General features: G+C 46.4%; 1 protein-coding gene across 4 annotated transcripts in view; it reads left to right on the top strand.

Moving 5' to 3' along the window:
* Positions 1 to 4,194, top strand: part of PDE4A (phosphodiesterase 4A) — a 46,135-nt gene extending 41,941 nt beyond the window's left edge. For all 4 annotated transcript variants that reach the window (XM_070416014.1, XM_070416015.1, XM_070416016.1 and 1 more), the window contains one exon: positions 1,598 to 4,194. In XM_070416014.1, the coding sequence (XP_070272115.1) occupies positions 1,598 to 2,278 (681 nt within the window). In that variant the 3' untranslated portion in view covers positions 2,279 to 4,194. The remainder of the gene's footprint in view (positions 1 to 1,597) is intronic.
* The last annotated feature ends 15,511 nt before the right edge of the window (positions 4,195 to 19,705 follow it).

Below are 19,705 nucleotides of genomic sequence, written 5' to 3' on the forward strand. Positions count from 1 at the left end.
CCTTGGCTTTCACCCACTAGATGCCAGGAACACCCTCCCCTGTCTAGGCACAACAGTCAAAAATGTCTCCAGACATTTTCAAATGTCTCCTGGGCCTGCACATCATCCCCACCCTTGATGAAAGCCAGTTTCATAGCTTTATTATATAGTTACTAGAGGCCCGGTGCACGGATTCATGCATTGGTGGGGTCCCTTGGCCTGGCCTGCACCCTCTTGCAATCCGGAACCCCTCAGGGGATGTAGGAGAGCTGGTTTTGGCCTGATCCCCGCAGGCCAGGCCAAGGGACCCCACTGGTGCACAAATCTGTGCACTGGGCCTCTAGTATGTATATAAGATCTTTGTTTAATCTCTTTCCATCCTCCCCCCTCTCCCCCTTCCCTCTGAGATTCATCAATCTGTTCCATGTTTCCATGTCTGTGTGTTGAGCATCTGCCCCCTGGTGGTCAGTGTGCGTCATAGCTACCGGTAGAATGGTCGAACGGTTGCTTAGGCTTTTATATATATAGATTTTAACAGGCAACTTACCAGCAGTGGTTCGTGGGTTTAGCTTTTTGAAAAAGATAAATTATATCAATATATACCCATTTTATACAACTTGCCTTTTCTTCTTAACAATGACTTGGAAATCTGTCCAAGCTATTACAAACAGATTTAGCCCACCCTTTTTCACTACTGTATAGTGTTACCATAGATGTATGTAGATAAAGGTTTGTGTGGTCATTTCCCTGTTGATAGACATTTAAGTGTTTAGGAGTTAGAAATTCACAGTGACTCAAACAACACAAAGCTTTCATATATATATATATATATATATTTCTTTATTGATTTCAGAGAGGAAGGGAGAAGGAAAGAGAGATAGAAACATCAATGATGAGAGAGAATCATTGATCGGCCGCCTCCTGCACACCCCCTACTGGGGATCGAGCCCGCAACCCAGGCATGTGCCCTCGGCCGGAATCAAACCCAGGACCCCTCAGTCCGCAGGCCAACGCTCTAAACACCGAGCCAAGCTGGCCAGGGCCAAAGCTTTCTTTTTTCTTTTATACAAGGAAAGTCTAGAGAAAGGGAATTTGGCTCTCTGTGGCTCCACAAAATTGGCAGGTACCTGGAGCTTTCAGTGTTTCTCTTCTGCCATTGAAAGAATGGGGCTTTATCCTCAGGGATGCCTCTCATGATCACAGATGCTGTCGACACCCTCTCTTTGCAAGGGAGACTGGGAAATGTAGTTTTCAGCGGAAGCATTGTTTCCCCCAAGAAAAAAAAATCCATTAAAAGTAGGGAAGATGATATTAGTCTCAGCCTGCAATGAAGTTATTTCCAGTTTTTCTTTGTTGCAAAAAATGCTATTATGAATATCTGTGGGTACCACATTAAAAAAAAAAATCCCCAACTGATGTACATATGGAGGTGTTCCCAGTTTTTGTTTATATCTCATATGGTTCCTTTTTGTTATTTATGCAAGAATTTTTCCAGGGTGGATTTGGAAAAGCAAGATTGCTGGGTCACATGGTATCAACATTTAACTTTTATTAGATCCCTCAGCATGGCGGGGCCATCTTTACCACAGGTTCATTATCCTTCTTCTCCCTTCCACAGGTGGGGTTCATCGACTATATTGTGCACCCACTGTGGGAGACATGGGCTGACTTGGTCCACCCAGATGCCCAGGAGATCCTAGACACATTGGAAGATAACCGGGACTGGTACTACAGCGCCATTCGGCAGAGCCCGTCGCCACCTCCTGAGGAGGAGCCGGAGGGGCCGGACCACCCAACCCCACCTGATAAGTTCCAGTTTGAGCTGACGCTGGATGAAGAGGAGGAGGAGGAGGCGTCCTCTGCCCTGGGTGCAGTTGAGGTGCAGGAATTATTCATGGCTCAGGATGCATCCCCAGCGGAGGAACTGTTGGATGTCGATGGCCAAGACGCATCCACCGAGGTGGACGTAGAGGAAATGTCCTTGACACAGCAAGCAGACAGTGTGGCTGTGGGCCAGGACGAGTCCACATCCCCAGATGCGTCGGTGGATGCCATGGGCTGCAGCAGCCCCCACGCCCTGTCTCCGGAGCTGCCCGCTCTGCCTGCCTTGAGGACCCCACCCACCCCAGAGGCTGCCCCGGGCCTCCGGGGCCTCCCCTCCACGGCAGCCGAGGTGGGGGCCCAGAAAGAGCATCAGGCTGCCAAGAGGGCCTGCTGTGCCTGCACTGGGACACTGGGCGAGGACCCACACACACTCCCAGCCCCTGGTGGGTGGGGGTCTGCTGGAGGCCCTACCTGAGCCTCAGCCTCGACACCCTGTTACCCTTCCTGCCTCCTTTCACCACCATCGTCCCCCCGACTGCCTCCTTCACTGCCTCAAAGACTCTTCGGCCTCCTGAGAAAAAAGAAAACAGAAAAGTGGGGTTTTTTTCTCTTTTCTTTTTTTCCCCTTTCCCCCCCACCCCCAACCCAACCCACGGGGCACATGTTGGAGGTGGGGCCTGGGGAAGGAGGGGCTGAGGTTCTGGAAGGGGTTTTATTTTTGGAATTTTCATTGTTACATTTTTAGAAAAAAAAAAAAAAAACAGGGAAAAAAAACAAACAACAGGATGAAACACAGCAACTGTAGATGCTCCTGTTCCCGGCTCTCCTGGTCCATCTCCAACCCCACCCCACTCCCCTCCCAGGCCCCAGGCCCAGTCTTCCAGCCTCTGTGGGCTCTCCACCTGAGCCCAAGCAGGCGTAAGGTCTCCTTCCAGGCTCTTCCTAAATTTGGAGGGTTTCTAGAATCCAGCCAGGGAATAGCCATTCTGGGCAGGGGCCCAGTGGGGCGGGTCATGTGAGAGGCCCCAGCTCCAGCCCCTCTCAGGCTCACTGCCTCCCCGCCAAGTCTTCCACCTCATTTTGCACAAACCTGGCAATATTGACTCGGGGACAGGCTTGGGGATGCTGTACAACTTAGGATGCTGGGAGGGGAAGGTGTGAGGGGGACATTTGCACCACCAGCCTGGGGTCTGCGCTCTGAGGAGGGCCTGATCCACTTGCCACCCCCGTCCCCTTCCACTTTGGGTTCCGTTTGACTTTTCTCCATTTTGGGGGGACAGCTCCAAGCTGCACCCCCTTCTTCCAGCTGCTTCTCCTCTTGTTTCTGCCTTAATGATTCTCATGGCCATAGGAGAGGGTTGCAGTGGCTCCCACCTGCACCTTGGGTGGGGCGGGGCCAGACCCAGAGCCCCATCCTAGGCATCCCCCCAGCATCCTCCTGCCCCCCTCCCTGACCCTTTGCCCTAGGAGGAAGCAATAATGGTGTACACCCACATTCCCTTTCTGGGCCTCCTTCCCTACCCTGGCACCAAAGTCATTTCTCCTTTGTTCCACCTTGCCAAGCCGCGCCCTCTCCCTTAACTATTCCCCAAGCAATATGACAGACAGATGCAAGGCCATTTCTCTCCAAGCCATGGGGGACTGTTTGGAAGGAAGGACCCCCTCTTCCCTTGCCCCTACTCCCCGTGGCCTGGTTCTGTAGATGGATGGGGTGGGGCCTCTCTCATTGCCCCCACCCCTTCAATTCTGAGCACATGGTACTGTAGCCCCCCCCCCCCCCCCCAACCTGCAGCCTTCCATCCGTCTGTCTATCCCACTGGGGAGTACCACCCTCTCCCACGCTCATGATACTGTACAGGGTTCATTTTTGTAGCAAAAGTAGTTTCTGTCCTAGCCGGCAACCGGAGTGGGCCTTTTTTTGTTTGTTTTCTTGTTTTCCTTTCTTTCTTTTTCTTTGTACATACTGTAAGGTTGGTTTGTAAATTTATTCTACAGAGGCAAAAAGGGAAAATAAATGTGCCCTTCCCCGGCTGACCCAGTCAGGGAAGGAAGGGTGGGGATCTCCCAAAAGGGAGAATCCCTGTTCCTGTTGTATTATATCAACTGTACCATAGACCCCAAAAGGGTGGGCTCGGCGCTGTTTGATGGGGAGTCGGTTCATCCAGGGGGTGAGGGCTGGGCAGAGCCTGTCCCTCCCCCTGCCCAGGGCTGGGCTCGACTGGCAACAGTTGAGATGGACCATCCCACCCCCAATCAGGGCTCCTCTCTCCATGGGGGGTGCACAAGTCCCCCGGGAGGTACTCCAGTGTATCCACTTTGATGGTCAATCAATCAGTCCATTGATCGATAATCTTTCGATCTTGTCTCCAATTAAACCGAGGCTTTCACTGATCTTCCTGGCTAATGTGGCTTTCTTTCCCACCTGGTCCCTGAGGTGCGCCTCTCCAGCACTGCCTGCCTGGGGCGGGAGGGGCGGGAAAGGGGGCTCTGACCCTATCCCTCCCCAAGTACATAGAACTTGAGGGGGTTGCAGGGAGCTTGGCGGAAAGCAGCTTCCAGGCGTGGGCTAGGGCCTGGCACAGGGAACTCCGGATTGTAAAACGGAGGTTGAGACCAGGCCGTCTTTGGAGGCCAGCAGACCCGGGTGACCTCGCTTCTCCCACACAGAACATGTCTGACACGACTCGGGTTCTTCTGGAATCTCAAATCACCCCTGGAAGCCTCCAGGAGGCCTGATTGACACCTTCACCATGATTGACACCTTCTGGCTGCCAGGTCATGATAAAAGGTTTCGGGGCAAATTCTGCCGTGTAGACGTTAAACTTGATTAGCAGGCACAAGAGCATCGGCACCTGTAAATCCCATGAATTCCCAGCATTCTGTCCATGTTGGTGTTGCAACCTTCACGTTGCATGAAAACAAAACCAAGGAACAAACCTGAACAATTTCAAGGCAGGATTCTGTGTTGCTTTGGGCCTGTTAGTCGTATGGGTGTCAGGCAAGCAGAATCCTCCAAATTAATGACTGGACAAAGAACAGGCTTGGGTTATAAACTGTTTTCTACTTTGTTCATACAAGGTTAGGGAGTCCACCTCATATGTTAACCAATCCACATAGTTTAATACTATTAATTCCACCCATGGGCGCCCCCTTTTCCCACCTTTATCAGGCTAATTAATGAGCCCCCCATTTCACCTATTCAACAGTGCTGCCCCGGCCAGTGTGGCTTGGTTGGTTGGGCATTGTCTCTTGTACCTAAAGGTTTCTGGTTCAATTCCCAGTCAGGGCATATGCCCAGGTTGATTGATGTTTCACTCTCACATCCATATGTTTCTCTCTCTCCCTCACCCTCTCTCTCTAAAAAATCCTAAACAACAAAATCAAAAGCGGTGCTGACATTCATTATGCTAAAGAACAGAACTTCCCAGGTAGATAGAGAGATGGATAGGGGAAGCGTTTGTGATGTGGGCTTTTGGATTAGAATACTGGCTGCCTCTGGGATATAATAAGCAAATACACACACACACACACACACACACACACACACACAGTACTTGAGTAGTTAAGCACCGTGGGGTCAGTAGATGTATATATTACAGCTTGTGTGTTTTGAAGCAAAATGAGGGCAGCTTCCTTGAATCGAAGGAAAAGCTGACACACCTGCTCTGCCATCCATCACTGGCACCAGAGACCAGTTTAGATCCCAGCTCTCGCTCTGTGCCCTCAGGTGTGATCGCGCTGCCCTCAGTTGTCTCATCTGTAAAACCGGATAAAAATCTCAGACTCATGGAGTCAGTCTTGAGGAGCGCTGTCCAGCTGAAACTTTCTGTGATGGGGATGTTCTATGCGCTATCAACATAGCAGTCACTAGCATCCCATGTGGCTATTAAGCACTTGAAATATCACTAATGCAGCCCTGACCGGTTTGGCTCAGTAGATAGAGCGTCGGCCTGCGGACTCAAGAGTCCCAGGTTCGATTCTGGCCAAGGGCATGTACCTTGGTTGCGGGCACATCCCCAGTGGGAGTTGTGCAAGAGGCAGCTGATCGATGTTTCTCTCTCATCGATGTTTCTAACTCTCTATCCCTCTCTCTCTCTCTGTGAAAAATCAATAAAATATATTTTTTAAAAAGAAATATCGCTAGTGCAACTGAGAAACTGGAGTTTTAATTTTCCTTTACATTAAATAGTCACATGTAGCCAATGGCTACTGTATCAGACTGCACAGTTCTGGGACTTACATCTGAGAGGGATGTAGAGGATTTAGTGCATCAAGGTTTGTATGCTTGACTGTGGTTTAAAGATTCACAGTAGATGTCCTGGCCCAGAGGAGTGGAGGCAGCCTGGACCCAGAGAGGAGAAGCAACGCTGGAAAACTAGAGAGAAGTTTCCAGAGAATCTGAACTTTGTGCAAGAAGCAGAGAGGAGAACCAGCTGTTTCCCCAAGGGTATTTCCAAGGGAGGCAGAGTCGGGGAAAGGGTATCAGGATGGGGGTCAGGGGGCAACAATACTCACCCCAGGTGGCAGGGGATGGCCAGGTGGGCCCGGGCAGCCTTCTTCCTCCAGGCCTCGGTCTCCCCCGAGCGAAAGGGCAGGCGTAATGTCCCAAAGGTCTCCAGTGTTGGACAAAGGTGACAGGCTGAGAATGTTGGTCAAAGGGCAGAGGTGGCATGTGACCATCACTGGCTCTTTACAACCCTCCGGATGGGGAGTTCAGCTTTCCTCGGGCAGCGATGACCAAGGGCAGGGAGGCCTTGTAATCTGAATAGGGCTGGGTAAACTGGAGAAGGGGTGGAGTCAGTTTATTCTCTGAAGTTGACATCAGCCGCTTGCAGGCTACAGAGTCTTAAGCAAACAGCTCCACCTCTCCCAGCCTTTCCAGGGCTCTGATCTCATTAGGAGGATTATTTTATTCACTCTCCAGCAATCCTGGAGGTGTGTACTCTCGTAGGCTCTATTTTGCAGAAGAGGAAACTGAGGCCAAGAAAGGATTTCACAGTGTTGGGAAAAATTCAGGGAAATAAGGCCAGGATCTCACCAGGTAAACCTGGTGACTGTTCCACAATAATAGCTGCTTGATACTTTTATATTATTACCGCTATTTTATTTCACACGCACAAAATCTTGAGATGTGGGTAATATTTTTCCCTCTTTCATAGCATAAAACTATAGGGAAGTGCAAATGAAAAGCACTGTAGTTCCTTTTTTTATCTATTGGCAAGTAATGAATATATAAACCGTTCTGGGGTGGGCAAAGCACTTTTATAGCTCGTTAGTGCTAATGGAAGTTGACACAGAGAACTTTCCAGAAGTGATCTGTCAATATTTATCGAAAACATAACAACTGTGCATGCATTTTGACCCAGCCATTGCAGTTTTAAAAGTACTTATCCTAAAGAAACAGTTGGATGAAAACCATAAGATGCGGGTACAAAAGGCCCACTCTGGTATTGGTCAGAATATTAAAGAATTATTAAAGACCCAGATGTCCAACCTAGGGAGTCATTAAAGTATGCTTTGCCGGCACAATGGAATAATATGCAGCCATTAAGAACAACAAGGTGAGTGCTGGCCTGTGTTTCTCAGTAGTTAGCATGTCAGCCTGTCCCTGAAGGGTTGAGGGTTCGATTCCCAGTCAAGGGCACGCACCTGGGTTGCAGGTTTGATCCCTAGTCGGAGCTTGTGCTGAAAGCAACCAATCGATATGTCTCTCACATCAATGTTTCTCTCTCTCTCTCTCTCTCTCTCTCTCTCTCTCTCTCTCTTCTTCCCTTTCTTCCTTACACTCCCTCTAAAATGCAATGGAAAAACATCCTGGGGTGAGGATTAAACAATAAGGTGAGTCTACATTGAAATGACAAGATGTTTAACGTGAGAAGGGCAGGTTTCAAAACATTCTGCATTATATAAGATCCTACTAAAAAATATGTGTATAGAAAAGGCAGCTTGTCCATCAAAATATTAACAGTTCGCCAATGGGAGGATTAGAAGAGATCTGTGCTTTCTGTTCTGTAATCTTAGCAGTGAGCATGTTTTAAATATTTTTAAAATCCAGGGGAAAGTTATTTCATAATCAGAAGAAATAAAAGCTGGTCGCTGTTACCTGGGAACCACAAAGGCCTGGTAGATAAGCACACGGGCTCTGGATTCAGCTTGCCGGGGTTCTAGTTCCCACTCTGCCAGTTAATGATTGGGTTAGTCTGAGCGGGTTGCTTACCGGCTCTGTGCCTGTTTCCCTCGTTGTAAAATGCAAATAATAACAGCCCAGGTTTTCCAGGCGATTACTATGTGCCGGGCACTGTTTGTTTTACGTAAATTATTGCACTTAATTCTCACAAGAGCCTAGATAGTGTTGTTATTATAAAATGGGTCATAGACAGGGCACCCAATCTGCGGGAGCTCGTTCCCGAGCGCCCCTAGAGCAGCGCTAAGGCACTGCAGCAGGACAGAAAGTCGCGCACGCGCAGACCGGGAAGGAGGCGTGGCGAGGCCGGCGGGAGATTTTCCCGCGACACGATTGGCTGGCCCGCGAGGGGCGGGCCGTTTCGCCTTCGGAACCCGAGGGCTCGGCGAGCGGAGGGGCGCGGACGGAAGCAGGTGAGACGAACACCTGCGGCGGCGGAGGGGACCGGCTGTCAGGCGTCACTCCCTTCCGGAGAGTGACCCCAACGTCGGTTCCACTTTCTTAGAGGGACCCCAGCGTCACCCTCCTGTCCTCAGAGTACCCTGGCGTCATCCCCCCCTTCTTGAGGGTAACGCCGGACGCCGCCCCCTTTCCTGAGAGTGACCCCTGAGACGCCCACCTTTCCCAGGACAGACCCCGGCGTCCTCTCTCCCGCCTGAGGTGACCCTAGCATCGGTTCTTCCTCCTGAGAGTGACGTCAGAGTCGCCCCCACTTCCTTCGGCGTGGACAGCCCTTCCCAAGGGGACCCTGGTCTCCGTCCCCTTCCTGAGGGGTCCCCTCCCGTGACTTTATCTCTTCCCACGGGGACCCCAGGTCAGACCGCTTCCTCCAAGGTCCCCAGGATGGTTCCTCCTTCCTGGAAAGTGGCGCGTCTTTGCCCCCCGCCCCCTTTCCCGAGGCTTCCTGCCACTGCCATCCTCACCCCCCCCCCCCAAAGGCCCCGCTGTCCCCCTGTGCTCCGAGGTGTCCCCCCACTCCCTTCCAGTTTGAGGTGCTCCGTGCAAAAAGGCTTCAGTGGTCCCCACATACGAGAAGCTCCCTCCGACCACCCCCTTCCCGGCTGCGGACTGGGCGGGGGTGAAACCAGCTCACGGAGGAACTCGCCGTGTTACACAGAAATCGTTTCAGGAACTGGGGCTGTTTCCCCTGAAAATGGAAGCCGCAGAACGGATCTAAAGCTGCCCGACACTATGTATCAAGCACTTCTCACCGTTTTACGATTGAAAATGTGTAATTTTTCAATTTTACCTGGCAAATTGAAAAAAAGTAGTTTTTTTCACCCCGGACAGGCATTACTTTGTTTCATGAAGTTCCAAGAGGTGGTAACAGTTAGAAGGAGGTCACAGGGGCTCTCTCGTGTTGAACTGAAATCCAGATGGCTGCGTGTCTTAGTTCTGCACAGAACTGGGCGACCCGCACCCTTGGAGAAACATCTAGAACAGTGGTTCTCAACCTTCTGGCCATTTAAATACAGTTCCTCATGTTGTGACCCAACCATAAAATTATTTTCGTTGCTACTTCATAACTGTAATGTTGCTACTGTTATGAATCGTAATGTAAATATCTGATATGCAGGATGGTCTTAGGCGACCCCTGTGAAAGGGTCGTTCGACCGCCAAAGGGGTCGCGACCCACAGGTTGAGAACCGCTGGTCTAGAAGATTTGGCCAATTCCATTCACTCACGAGAACGTTTCTTGCAAATCCACTGTGACCAAGAATTCACCTGGAAATTGTTCTTCTTTTCGTTAACATTCAAATACACGTGAAGCTCTTATCTTGTGCCCATAAGTAAAATGGTGGACAAGGCAGAAAAACAGAAGGATAATGATGACTACAAAGCGGACAAATGCATCATGACGTCTGCAAGCTACATTTTTCTGGAGCGCTTCTCGGGCTTTCTGGTTGCATGTTAATGACCAATCAAGCAAGTATCCGTCTCTGCCCTCGCTGGCTGTGGGCTGCCGGAGGGCAGAAGCCATGTCGTCGCTCCCAATTGTCTCTCCACTGTGCCTGGAACGTGGTAGGCACTGCAGTATTTGTTGTTCCCGCCCTAACTCTTCACTTGGTGAATCCCTAGAGGAGCTGGGCCATGGCCAGGGAGGGTGAAATATGATGAATCAGAGGAAAGCACAGCTCAGAGTTGACAGGGACCCCACATGCAAGAACTGAGACTCAAGAGAGAAGCACCAACTCCTTGGCTGATGCAATTCATCTTTCTTGACCCTGAAGCTGGGAGCAAGTGAAGGCAAAGAGGCAGCCGAACTCGGCATCAGGCTGCTGTGTTTCCGATTTACCACCAAAGTTGTGTAGATCGGCTGACTAAATCCCGGAGGGTCCTGGGATCTGTAGCCTGAGACGTATTCCTGGAAGCCATGCTCAAACTGTGGCACAATAAAATCAAAGTTACAGCGCTGAGGTGTGGATGTGGTGCTGACTCTCTCGGGAGGAAGAGTCCTTTAAGTAGGGAGCTTCTGGGATGCATTGGCAGCAGTTGTATTGGATTTATAAAAAATGTAGTTTGCCCAGAAGTTTGAAGAATGATCATTTAAAAAATAACAAGTCAAGGTCAAGGGCATTCTACACCCTGGGGACTCGTTCAATCTTGTTCCTTTTCTAACTTCTCTGGAAATAGTTCCTCTTTCCATGCAGAGGCCCACAAGAGGGTGCTGCACTCCTTCTAGAGTAGACCTACCTTCTTGTATCCGCCAAAGGCCACAGGGAGCTACAAAACCATCCTAAAATAAGACAGGAAGTACTGATTTCCCACCGGTGATGACAGCCAATGAGTAATCAAAAGTAACCCAGGTAGCCCTAGCCGGTTTGGCTCAGTGGATAGAGCGTCGGCCTGTGGACTGAAAGGTCCCGGGTTCGATTCCGGTCAAGGGCATGTACCTTGGTTGTGGTCACATCCCCCACTGGGGATGGGGATGTGTAGGAGGCGGCTGATCAATGTTTCTCACTCTATCCCTCTCCCTTCCTCTCTGTAGAAAATCAATAGAATATATTAAAAAAAAAAAAAGTAACCCAGGTAAAGGGCTCTGAGGACATTAAATGTTATCATTTATCATTCTAACTTTACCAACCTTGATAGAGTAATCTCATGTTCTCACTACGTACCACATTCCTAGTCAATAACACTACATTTATTGTATTTTTACTGTGTTTGCCAGGTACTAGGTACTATTATCACCATTTTACAGATGAGGAAAGTGAGGCACAGAGATTTGCACTAAGTGCTAGATATGGATCTCAACCCTAGTCTGTTGACTCTAGTGTATTATTTTTTTATTTTCTTAAATTCTATCTTCTGTAATATATATGTGCACTAACATTTACAATTTAAAACCAGAATACACTCAAAGGAGAAGATATTCATTGATGCAAAGTTACAATGTATCGTATAAGCAAGGGACTCTGTACATCCAGAACTACAGTGCCTTTCACAGAGTGGAAAGTTACCTTAGACAACATCCAGTTCATTGAGTGTGGGGCGTGACTTGATCACCGTCACCATGAGTCCATCCTGTCTTTCATCTTCACCTTTATTATCTCTTTGTGTTACTGGAACTTCCCCTCAGTTTATAAATATGGTGTCTTCTGAATCTTAACAGCAGAACTCCAAACACCCCATGAACCCTTTGTTCCTCTCCAGCTATCATCCGATCTTTCTCTGGCTCACACAAATGTCTTAAATGACATGTTCCCTTCCTCAGCTTCTTTCACTGACTCAGTGTTGTCTCCTTGGCAACACTTCCTTTTTTAAGGAGGCACTCAATAAATATTTATCGAAGGAATCTATTGCTTTACCTTCACTATTTTTCCAAAATGATGCTCAGTAAGGTGACTTCCCAATCACCAAATCCACTGGGCGTTTGAAGCTGTCTATTTTTCTGAACCTCTTTGCACTTAATAATCTTGTTCCTTGCCGAAACCGGTTTGGCTCAGTGGATGGAGCGTCGGCCTGCGGACTGAAGGGTCCCAGGTTCGATTCCGGTCAAGGGCATGTACCTGGGTTGCGGGCACATCCCCAGTGGGAGATGTGCAGGAGGCAGCTGATCGATGTTTCTCTCTCATCGATGTTTCTGACTCTCTATCTCTCTCCCTTCCTCTCTGTAAAAAATCAATAAAATATATTTTAAAAAAAAATAATAATCTTGTTCCTTAAAACATTTTGTGCTCAACATTTTCTCCGCTTGGCGTCTGTGACACCACTTTCCTTTAGTTCTCCTCGTAATGTTCTGCTGCTGTTATGCTTCTATTGGGGTTTTTCTTACTCCCATCTACTCCTTAAATGTTTCTCGAAATTTGCCTTTAACTCATTGTTCTTGTTCTACACTCCTATGTCTCGAAGTGTGTTCCCTGAACAGGTGGCATCAGCATCAACTGGGAACTTGTTAGAAATTCAGTTATTTGGCACTCACCTAAAAGACCTCTGAAATAATAGACCTCTGAAAAATTCAGCACCCATTTATGATTCTAAAAAATTAGGTATAGAAGGGAACTTCCTGAACTTGATAAAGTTTTCAGCAAAACTTAAGGCATAGATTACAGAAAGTCTTTTGGCAAATATCAGATTTAATGTTGGGACATTAGAATCAGTTGCCTTATAGTTAGGAATAAAACTATAGCCTGGCTGGTATGGCTCAGTGGTTGAGCATTGACCTATGAACCAGGAGGTCACGGTTCAATTTCTGGTCAGTGTTGCCAGCTCAATCCCCAGTAGGGTGCATGCAGGAGGCAGCCGATCAATGATTCTCTCTCATCATTGGTGTTTCTATCCATCTCTCCCTCTCCTTACCTCTCTAAAATCAATAAGAATATTTTTTAAAAGGAATAAGACAACTATACCCACTATTTCCACCATTAACATTACAGTGGGTCTTAGCTAATAGTAAGACAAGAAAAAGCAATAAGTGGGTTACAATTGGAAAATGACATTACACTATCATTATTTGCTTGTGATTTTATTATCTACTGAAAATAATCCAAGCTAGTAGAATCAGTAAGGGAATTCAGCAAAGAGGTCAGTAGAAGAGCAACATATCTATATCAACAACTTTCATATATATGAGAAATATCAATTTAAAAGGATCCAGGAATAAAGATCCCATTGATAATAGCAGCAAAACTTTATAAAATTTCCATGAGCAAACACATTGCAAGCTCTTTGTGGAGATCTTATAAAAGTTTCCTGAGAAGAGAAAAGAAGACTTCACTAAACAGACAAGTATACTAAGTTCATGAATGGAGAGATCTAATATTCTAAAAATATTCTCTCTCCCCAACTCAATCACTTTAATGCAAACCACTACAAAATTTGAATTTCCATGGAACTTCATAGAGAGGAATAAATATGCAATAATAGCCCACACTGTTATTTTTTTTTAAGAAAGAAAAATGGAAGGGGGGGGGGGGTACTTGTTCTTTCTGATATTAAGACAGGTTATAAGGAATAGCATCTGAAAACTATAGGTAGAAAATGAATTAGTCAAGAAATGATTTGAAAAATATATGGTTTGGCAGCAATAGCTATCCTTATAAAATTATATTCCTACTTTTTAAAAAAATACATATTTTATTGATTTTTTACAGAGAGGAAGGGAGAAGGATAGAGAGTTAGAAACATTGATCAGCTGCCTCCTGCACACCCCCTATTGGGGATATGCCCGCAACCAAGGTACATGCCCTTGACCGGAATCAAACCTGGGACCCTTCAGTCCACAGGCCGACGCTCTATCCACTGAGCCAAACTAGTTAGGGCTCCTACTTCTTTTTTTTAAAATATATTTTTATTGATTTCAGAGAAGAAGGGAGAGGGATAGAGAAATAGAAACATCAATGATGAGAGAGAATCATTGATTGGCTGCCTCCTGCATACCCCACACTGGGGATGGAGCCCACATCCGGCGTGTGCCTTGACCAGGAATCCAATAGTGATCTCCTGATTCATAGGTCGCCACTCAACCACTGAGCGACACCAGCCCGGGCTATCTTCCTACTTCTTATCATACATATCAATAAATTCCAGATGGATTTTAAAATAATGCAAAAACAAAACAAACATATTTGAAGAAAAAAAATATTTTAAAAAACTTCCTGATGTCTGTATTAGTCAGGATTCTTGGTTCTAACAGAACCAATAAAAAACCAATCCTAATCAGGATTGGTTCAGGCAGAATAATTAGTTTATGGGCAGGAGACAGTAACTTAACAAATGGAAATGTCAAGAACCACAAGTCGTTCTTAAAATGGAAAACCTCAAGAGAAACCAAGATGGCAGCATAGGTTAACGCAGGAGTTTGCTGCCTCGAACAACCACTTCAAAAATACAACTAAAAGACAGAACGGACATCATCCAGAACCACAGGAAGGCTGGCTGAATGGAAGTTCTACAACTAGGAGGAACCGAGAATCAGAGGAGGCGCAGTGCTGAAGTAAAATACTAAGGTGTGGAGTGCGCGCCGCGCGGGCTGGTGGCTGAGGGCGTGGTTTTCTGTTTCAATCCAGAGGGAGCCTCAGACTCAGAGCTCCAGATCCGGGCGAGTCTCTAGGGACCCAGACTCAAACAGGAGAAGCAGGACTGTCTGGCTACGGTCCCTCCGAGGTTTGCAGCGGTTGCTGGGACAGAGAGGCAGAGCCCCTGGGGACGGACTGAGAGCAGCCATAACTGCTCCCTCCTCCGCCCTGTTGATCCTGTGGGACCCGCCCCGCCGAAGCCCTGCACAGAGGAATTTGCCGGATAGCCTCAGGCAAAGGCTAGATTAGCACCTCCCTAGAGGACACAAGTTCTTCCACTGCAGACACAGCTGATTATCACAACCAGTCAGCCTGGAGGTCAAATCCCTCTAGTATTTACTATAACAATCAAGGCTTAACTACAACAAGACTGCGCACAAAGACCACTAGGGGGTGTACCAAGAAAGCATAAAAAATGTGGAGACAAAGAAACAGGACAAAATATTGAGTTCAGAACCACACTTTTGAGGTCTCTCAAGAGGCTTCTAGAGTCTGTCGATAAACTTGATGAGATGTACAGGAAATCTAATGAGACCCTCGATGGTGTGATAAAGGACCATCTAGAAAGTAAGCATACACTGACTGAAATAAAGAATATTATACAGACTCCCAACAGCAGACCAGAAGAGCGCAAGAATCAAGTCAAAGATTTGAAATGTGAAGAAGCGAGAAACACCCAACCGGAAAAGCAAAATGAAAAAAGAACCCAAAAATACGAAGATAGTGTAAGGAGCCTCTGGGACAGCTTCAAACGTACCAACATCAGAATTATAGGGGTACCAGAAGATGAGAGAGAGCAAGATATTGAAAACCTATTTGAAGAAATAATGACAGAAAACTTCCCCCACCTGGTGAAAGAAATAGACTTACAGGTCCAGGAAGCGCAGAGAACCCCAAACAAAAGGAATCCAAAGAGGACCACACCAAGACACATCATAATTAAAATGCCAAGAGCAAAAGACAAAGAGAGAATCTTAAAAGAAGCAAGAGAAAGAAAATCAGTTACCTACAAGGGAATACCCATACGACTGTCAGCTGATTTCTCAACAGAAACTTTGCAGGCCAGAAGGGAGTGGCAAGAAATATTCAAAGTGATGAATAGCAAGAACCTACAACCAAGATTACTTTATCCAGCAAAGCTATCATTCAGAATTGAAGGTCAGATAAAGAGCTTCACAGATAAGGAAAAGCTAAAGGAGTTCATCACCACCAAACCAGTATTATATGAAATGCTGAAAGGTATCCTTTAAGAAGAGGAAGAAGAAGAAAAAGGTAAAGATACAAATTATGAACAACAAATATGCATCTATCAACAAATGAATCTAAGAATCAAGTGAACTATCAAGGGAGGATAAATAACCTGATGTACAGAATGAACTGGTGATTATAATAGAATCAGGGACATAGAAAGGGAATGGACTGACTATTCTTGGGGAGAAAAGGGGTGTGGGAGATGCGGGAAGAGACTGGACAAAAATCGTGCACCTATGGATGAACACAGTGGGTGGGGAGTGAGGGCGGAGGGTGGGGTGGGAGCTGGAAGGAGGGGAGTTATGGGGGAAAAAGAGGAACAAATGTAATAATCTGAACAATAAAGATTTAATTAAATAAATAAATAAATAAATAGGTTAATTTGAAACACACACACACACAAAAATAAAATGAAAAACCTATCAAAGAAAAGTCATAAATGTGTGTATAAATGTGTAAGAAACTTCTAGAATGCATCGGGACTATGATTTGTTACAGCCACTTTGGAGGGCAATCTAGCAGCATCTAGTAAAGCTGTGCCTACCCTATGATCTAGTAAGTTCCACCTCTTAGTATCCACTTGGAGAAATATACACACTTGTGCCCAAGGAGACATGATTAAGAGTGGGCATTGCAGCCTTTTCTGTAATTCTGAGAAACTGGAACAACCTAAAAGTCTGTCAATCATGGAAGAGATAAAAACTAAATATCAGGGAGCTGATAAACGGAATATGACATTACAGATAGACTGAGAAGTCCTACTGAGCGGGGAAAAGCAAGATGCAGAATAATACAAGCAGCATTATGTTATTTATGGAAGTAAACAGAACGTTACAGCAAATTTTTTTTTTTTAAGATTTAGAGGAGACTGAAATGGATAAATAGTAAGATTCCAGCTATGTCTGTAATGTTCTAATGTTAAAAAAAAGATATTAGGTATTTAACAATTAAAGAGAAATGAGAGTGGACACAGGTCTTGTATGGTCTGGCCCCCTGCCAACCTTTGTTTAGCCTCTTCTGGCACCATGTTCCTCTTCTCAGAGTTTTATCTAGATTTGATTCTCAATGCTATAAGACCATTGCACTTGATGCTTTCTCTGTCCAGAATTTTGCCCCTTTCTCTCATCTAGTTTACACGCATCAATCCTCTGGATTTCAGTGAGAAAAACACTTCCTCAAGAATGTTTCCTTGGGCCCTGTTGGTGTGGCTCAATTGGTTGGGCATCGTCCTGGGTACCAAAAGGTTGCCAGTTTGATTCCTGGTCAGGGCACAGCCCCAGGAGGGGGCATGCAGGAGGCAGCTGATGGATGTTTCTCTTCCCTGCCCATCAACTCTATCTAAAAATCAATAAAGATATTTTTTTTAAGAATGTTTTCTTGGGCCCTAACTGGTTTGGCTCAGTGAATAGAGTGTCAGCCTGTGGACCGAAGGGTCCCAGGTTCGATTCCGGTCAAAGGCATGTACCTTGGTTGTGGGCACATCCCCACTAGGGGTGTACAGGAGGCAGCTGATTGATGTTTCTCTCTCATCGATGTTTCTAACTCTCTATCCCTCTCCCTTCCTCTCTGTAAAAAATCAATAAAATATATATTTTTTAAAGAATGTTTTCTTGGGACCTCTGACCTAGGGGTCATGCTTCTGTCCTTTGGAGAGCTACCTTCGAACATGATTATGTAAACTTTGTTACTAACTCCAGCTCTATGAGAAACAGTGTCCTGCTTGCTCCTCATTGTGTCTGAACACCCCACTTCATGTCTGGCACAGAACAGCCATTCAATAACTTTTTGTTGAGAGCATCAAAGACTGAGGGCTAGAGAAATCTGTGCGCTTTCCTAAAACAATTGTATCGTGAGACCTCAAGCTTCACACACCCCAAGCCATTGTCACTTCCCTTCCATAACTAGCCTCCTCCAAGGTTTCCTACTCCTAGCTGTTTAAGCTTGAAACCATCCAGGATGATTCCTGATTCTTCACCTTTCAGATCCAGTCTTTTCACCTGTAGGTTCTTCTCTCCACTCCCACAGCCATTTGCCGAATGTTCCCCATCCACCCTCATCCCCAGCCAAACCTTTCCACCTAGCTCCCAGAGCCATCAACTTTTAAAATGTGAATGTAACGCCCTGGCTCAGTGGATAGAGCGTCAGCCTGCGGACTGAAGGGTCCCAGGTTCGATTCCGGTCAAGGGCATGTACCTTGGTTGCGGGCATATCCCTAGTAGGGAGTGTGCAGGGAGCAGCTGAATCGATGTTTCTCTCTCATCGATGTTTCTAACTCTCTATCCTGCTCCTTCTCCCTTCCTCTCTGTAAAAAATCAATAAAATATATTTTTTAAAAATGTGAATGTAACTGTGACCCACATCTATTTGCCATTCAGCATGTTTGTAACATTGCTTCAGCATCTGGCTTTCCTTGAGAGTGACCAATGGTCCCCGTTTACCTGAGACAGAGAGATTTCTAGGATGCCAGACTTTCAGTGTCCAAACTGGGAAAATCCAGGCAAGCTGAGATGAACTGGTTTCCCTACTCCCCTGCTAAGCTGTTATTACCATGAGGGCAGGGGTCATTTGGGGCTTGGTCACTGTCTAGGAGAGTCAGGATTTTTATTTTAAAGTTGTTTTGTGGATTTGGGAAGTGAATGTAAATACCTTTGTTGGTCCAGTTGCTCTCATAGGTAAGTACACAGTAGGTGTCGAAGCACCATTTTTGAAGATAAGAAACTTCACCTAACTGCTGATACCTAAACTGCTTTACTAAGTCAGCTAAACCTGACCTCAAGACCCGGGATCTAACCTCTCTGAAAGGAAACTCAACTCTGGGGTAGGTGCTGTGGCTTCGAGCAATTGCATTACATGTAAATCTCCAGATCACTGTTTTTGGAACTTTCACTGCTATACACATTGACCCCACGGGAGCTCTTTAGTATCCATTCTCACAAGCATGAGGTAGGGTGTGTTGTGGCTGAGAATGGCTGCTTTGGTGTACCCACAGGTTGAATCTGAATTCCACCACTTCGTGGTCATGTGACCTTGGGCAAGTCACTTCTCTGAACCCGTTTCTCATCTGTAAAGTATACAGGCTTATGCTTCCTAGCTCAAAGCAGTATTTTTTTAAGGCCTGATGCTTTTTTAAAATATATATTTTATTGATATTTTACAGAGAGGAAGGGAGAGGGATAGACAGTTAGAAACATTGATCAGCTGCCTCCTGCACACGCCCCACTGGGGATGTGCCCGCAACCAAGGTACATGCCCTTGACCGGAATCATACCTGGGACCCTTCAGTCCGCAGGCCGACGCTCTATCCACTGAGCCAAACCAGGTAGGGCTCAAAGCACTATTTTTTTTTTTTTTTTTTTTTTTAAATATATTTTTATTGATTTTTTACAGAGAGGAAGGGAGAGAGATAGAGAGTTAGAAACATCGATGAGAGAGAAACATCGATCAGCTGCCTCCTGCACACCCCCTACTGGGGATGTGCCCGCAACCCAGGTACATGCCCCTGACCGGAATCGAACCTGGGACCTTTCAGTCCACAGGCCGACGCTCTATCCACTGAGCCAAACTGGTTTCGGCTCAAAGCACTATTTGACAAATGAGTCAAAACACTTTATACTAAAAGCCTATCCAGGTATTAAGTTTACAATTCCTAGTCCTCCCCTATTCATTCAATGCAGCCAACATAGATGTATTTCCTTGTTCCATAAAAAACCTTGGACCGGGACTAGAGAACTGAGCACAGCTAAGGTAGCCTTCAGGTGAGTTGAGTGAGTGAAGCCACGGACAGAGGTATGAGGTTTTCCCTGGAAGGGAAGGAATCAATGTTTCCTCTCTAAGCTACTTGGAAGAACCTGTGAATTCCCCAATATAGGCATATCTTGTTTCATTGTGCTTCCCTGGCATTGCATTTTTTTTTTTTTTTTTACAAATTGAAGGCAAGATGCTCCACCAG

The sequence above is a fragment of the Myotis yumanensis genome, unplaced genomic scaffold, assembly GCF_028538775.1.
Source record: "Myotis yumanensis isolate MYYU_CA2020_CCGP unplaced genomic scaffold, mMyoYum1.0.hap1 SCAF_5, whole genome shotgun sequence".
In the NCBI taxonomy this organism is placed as follows: Eukaryota; Metazoa; Chordata; class Mammalia; order Chiroptera; family Vespertilionidae; genus Myotis; species Myotis yumanensis.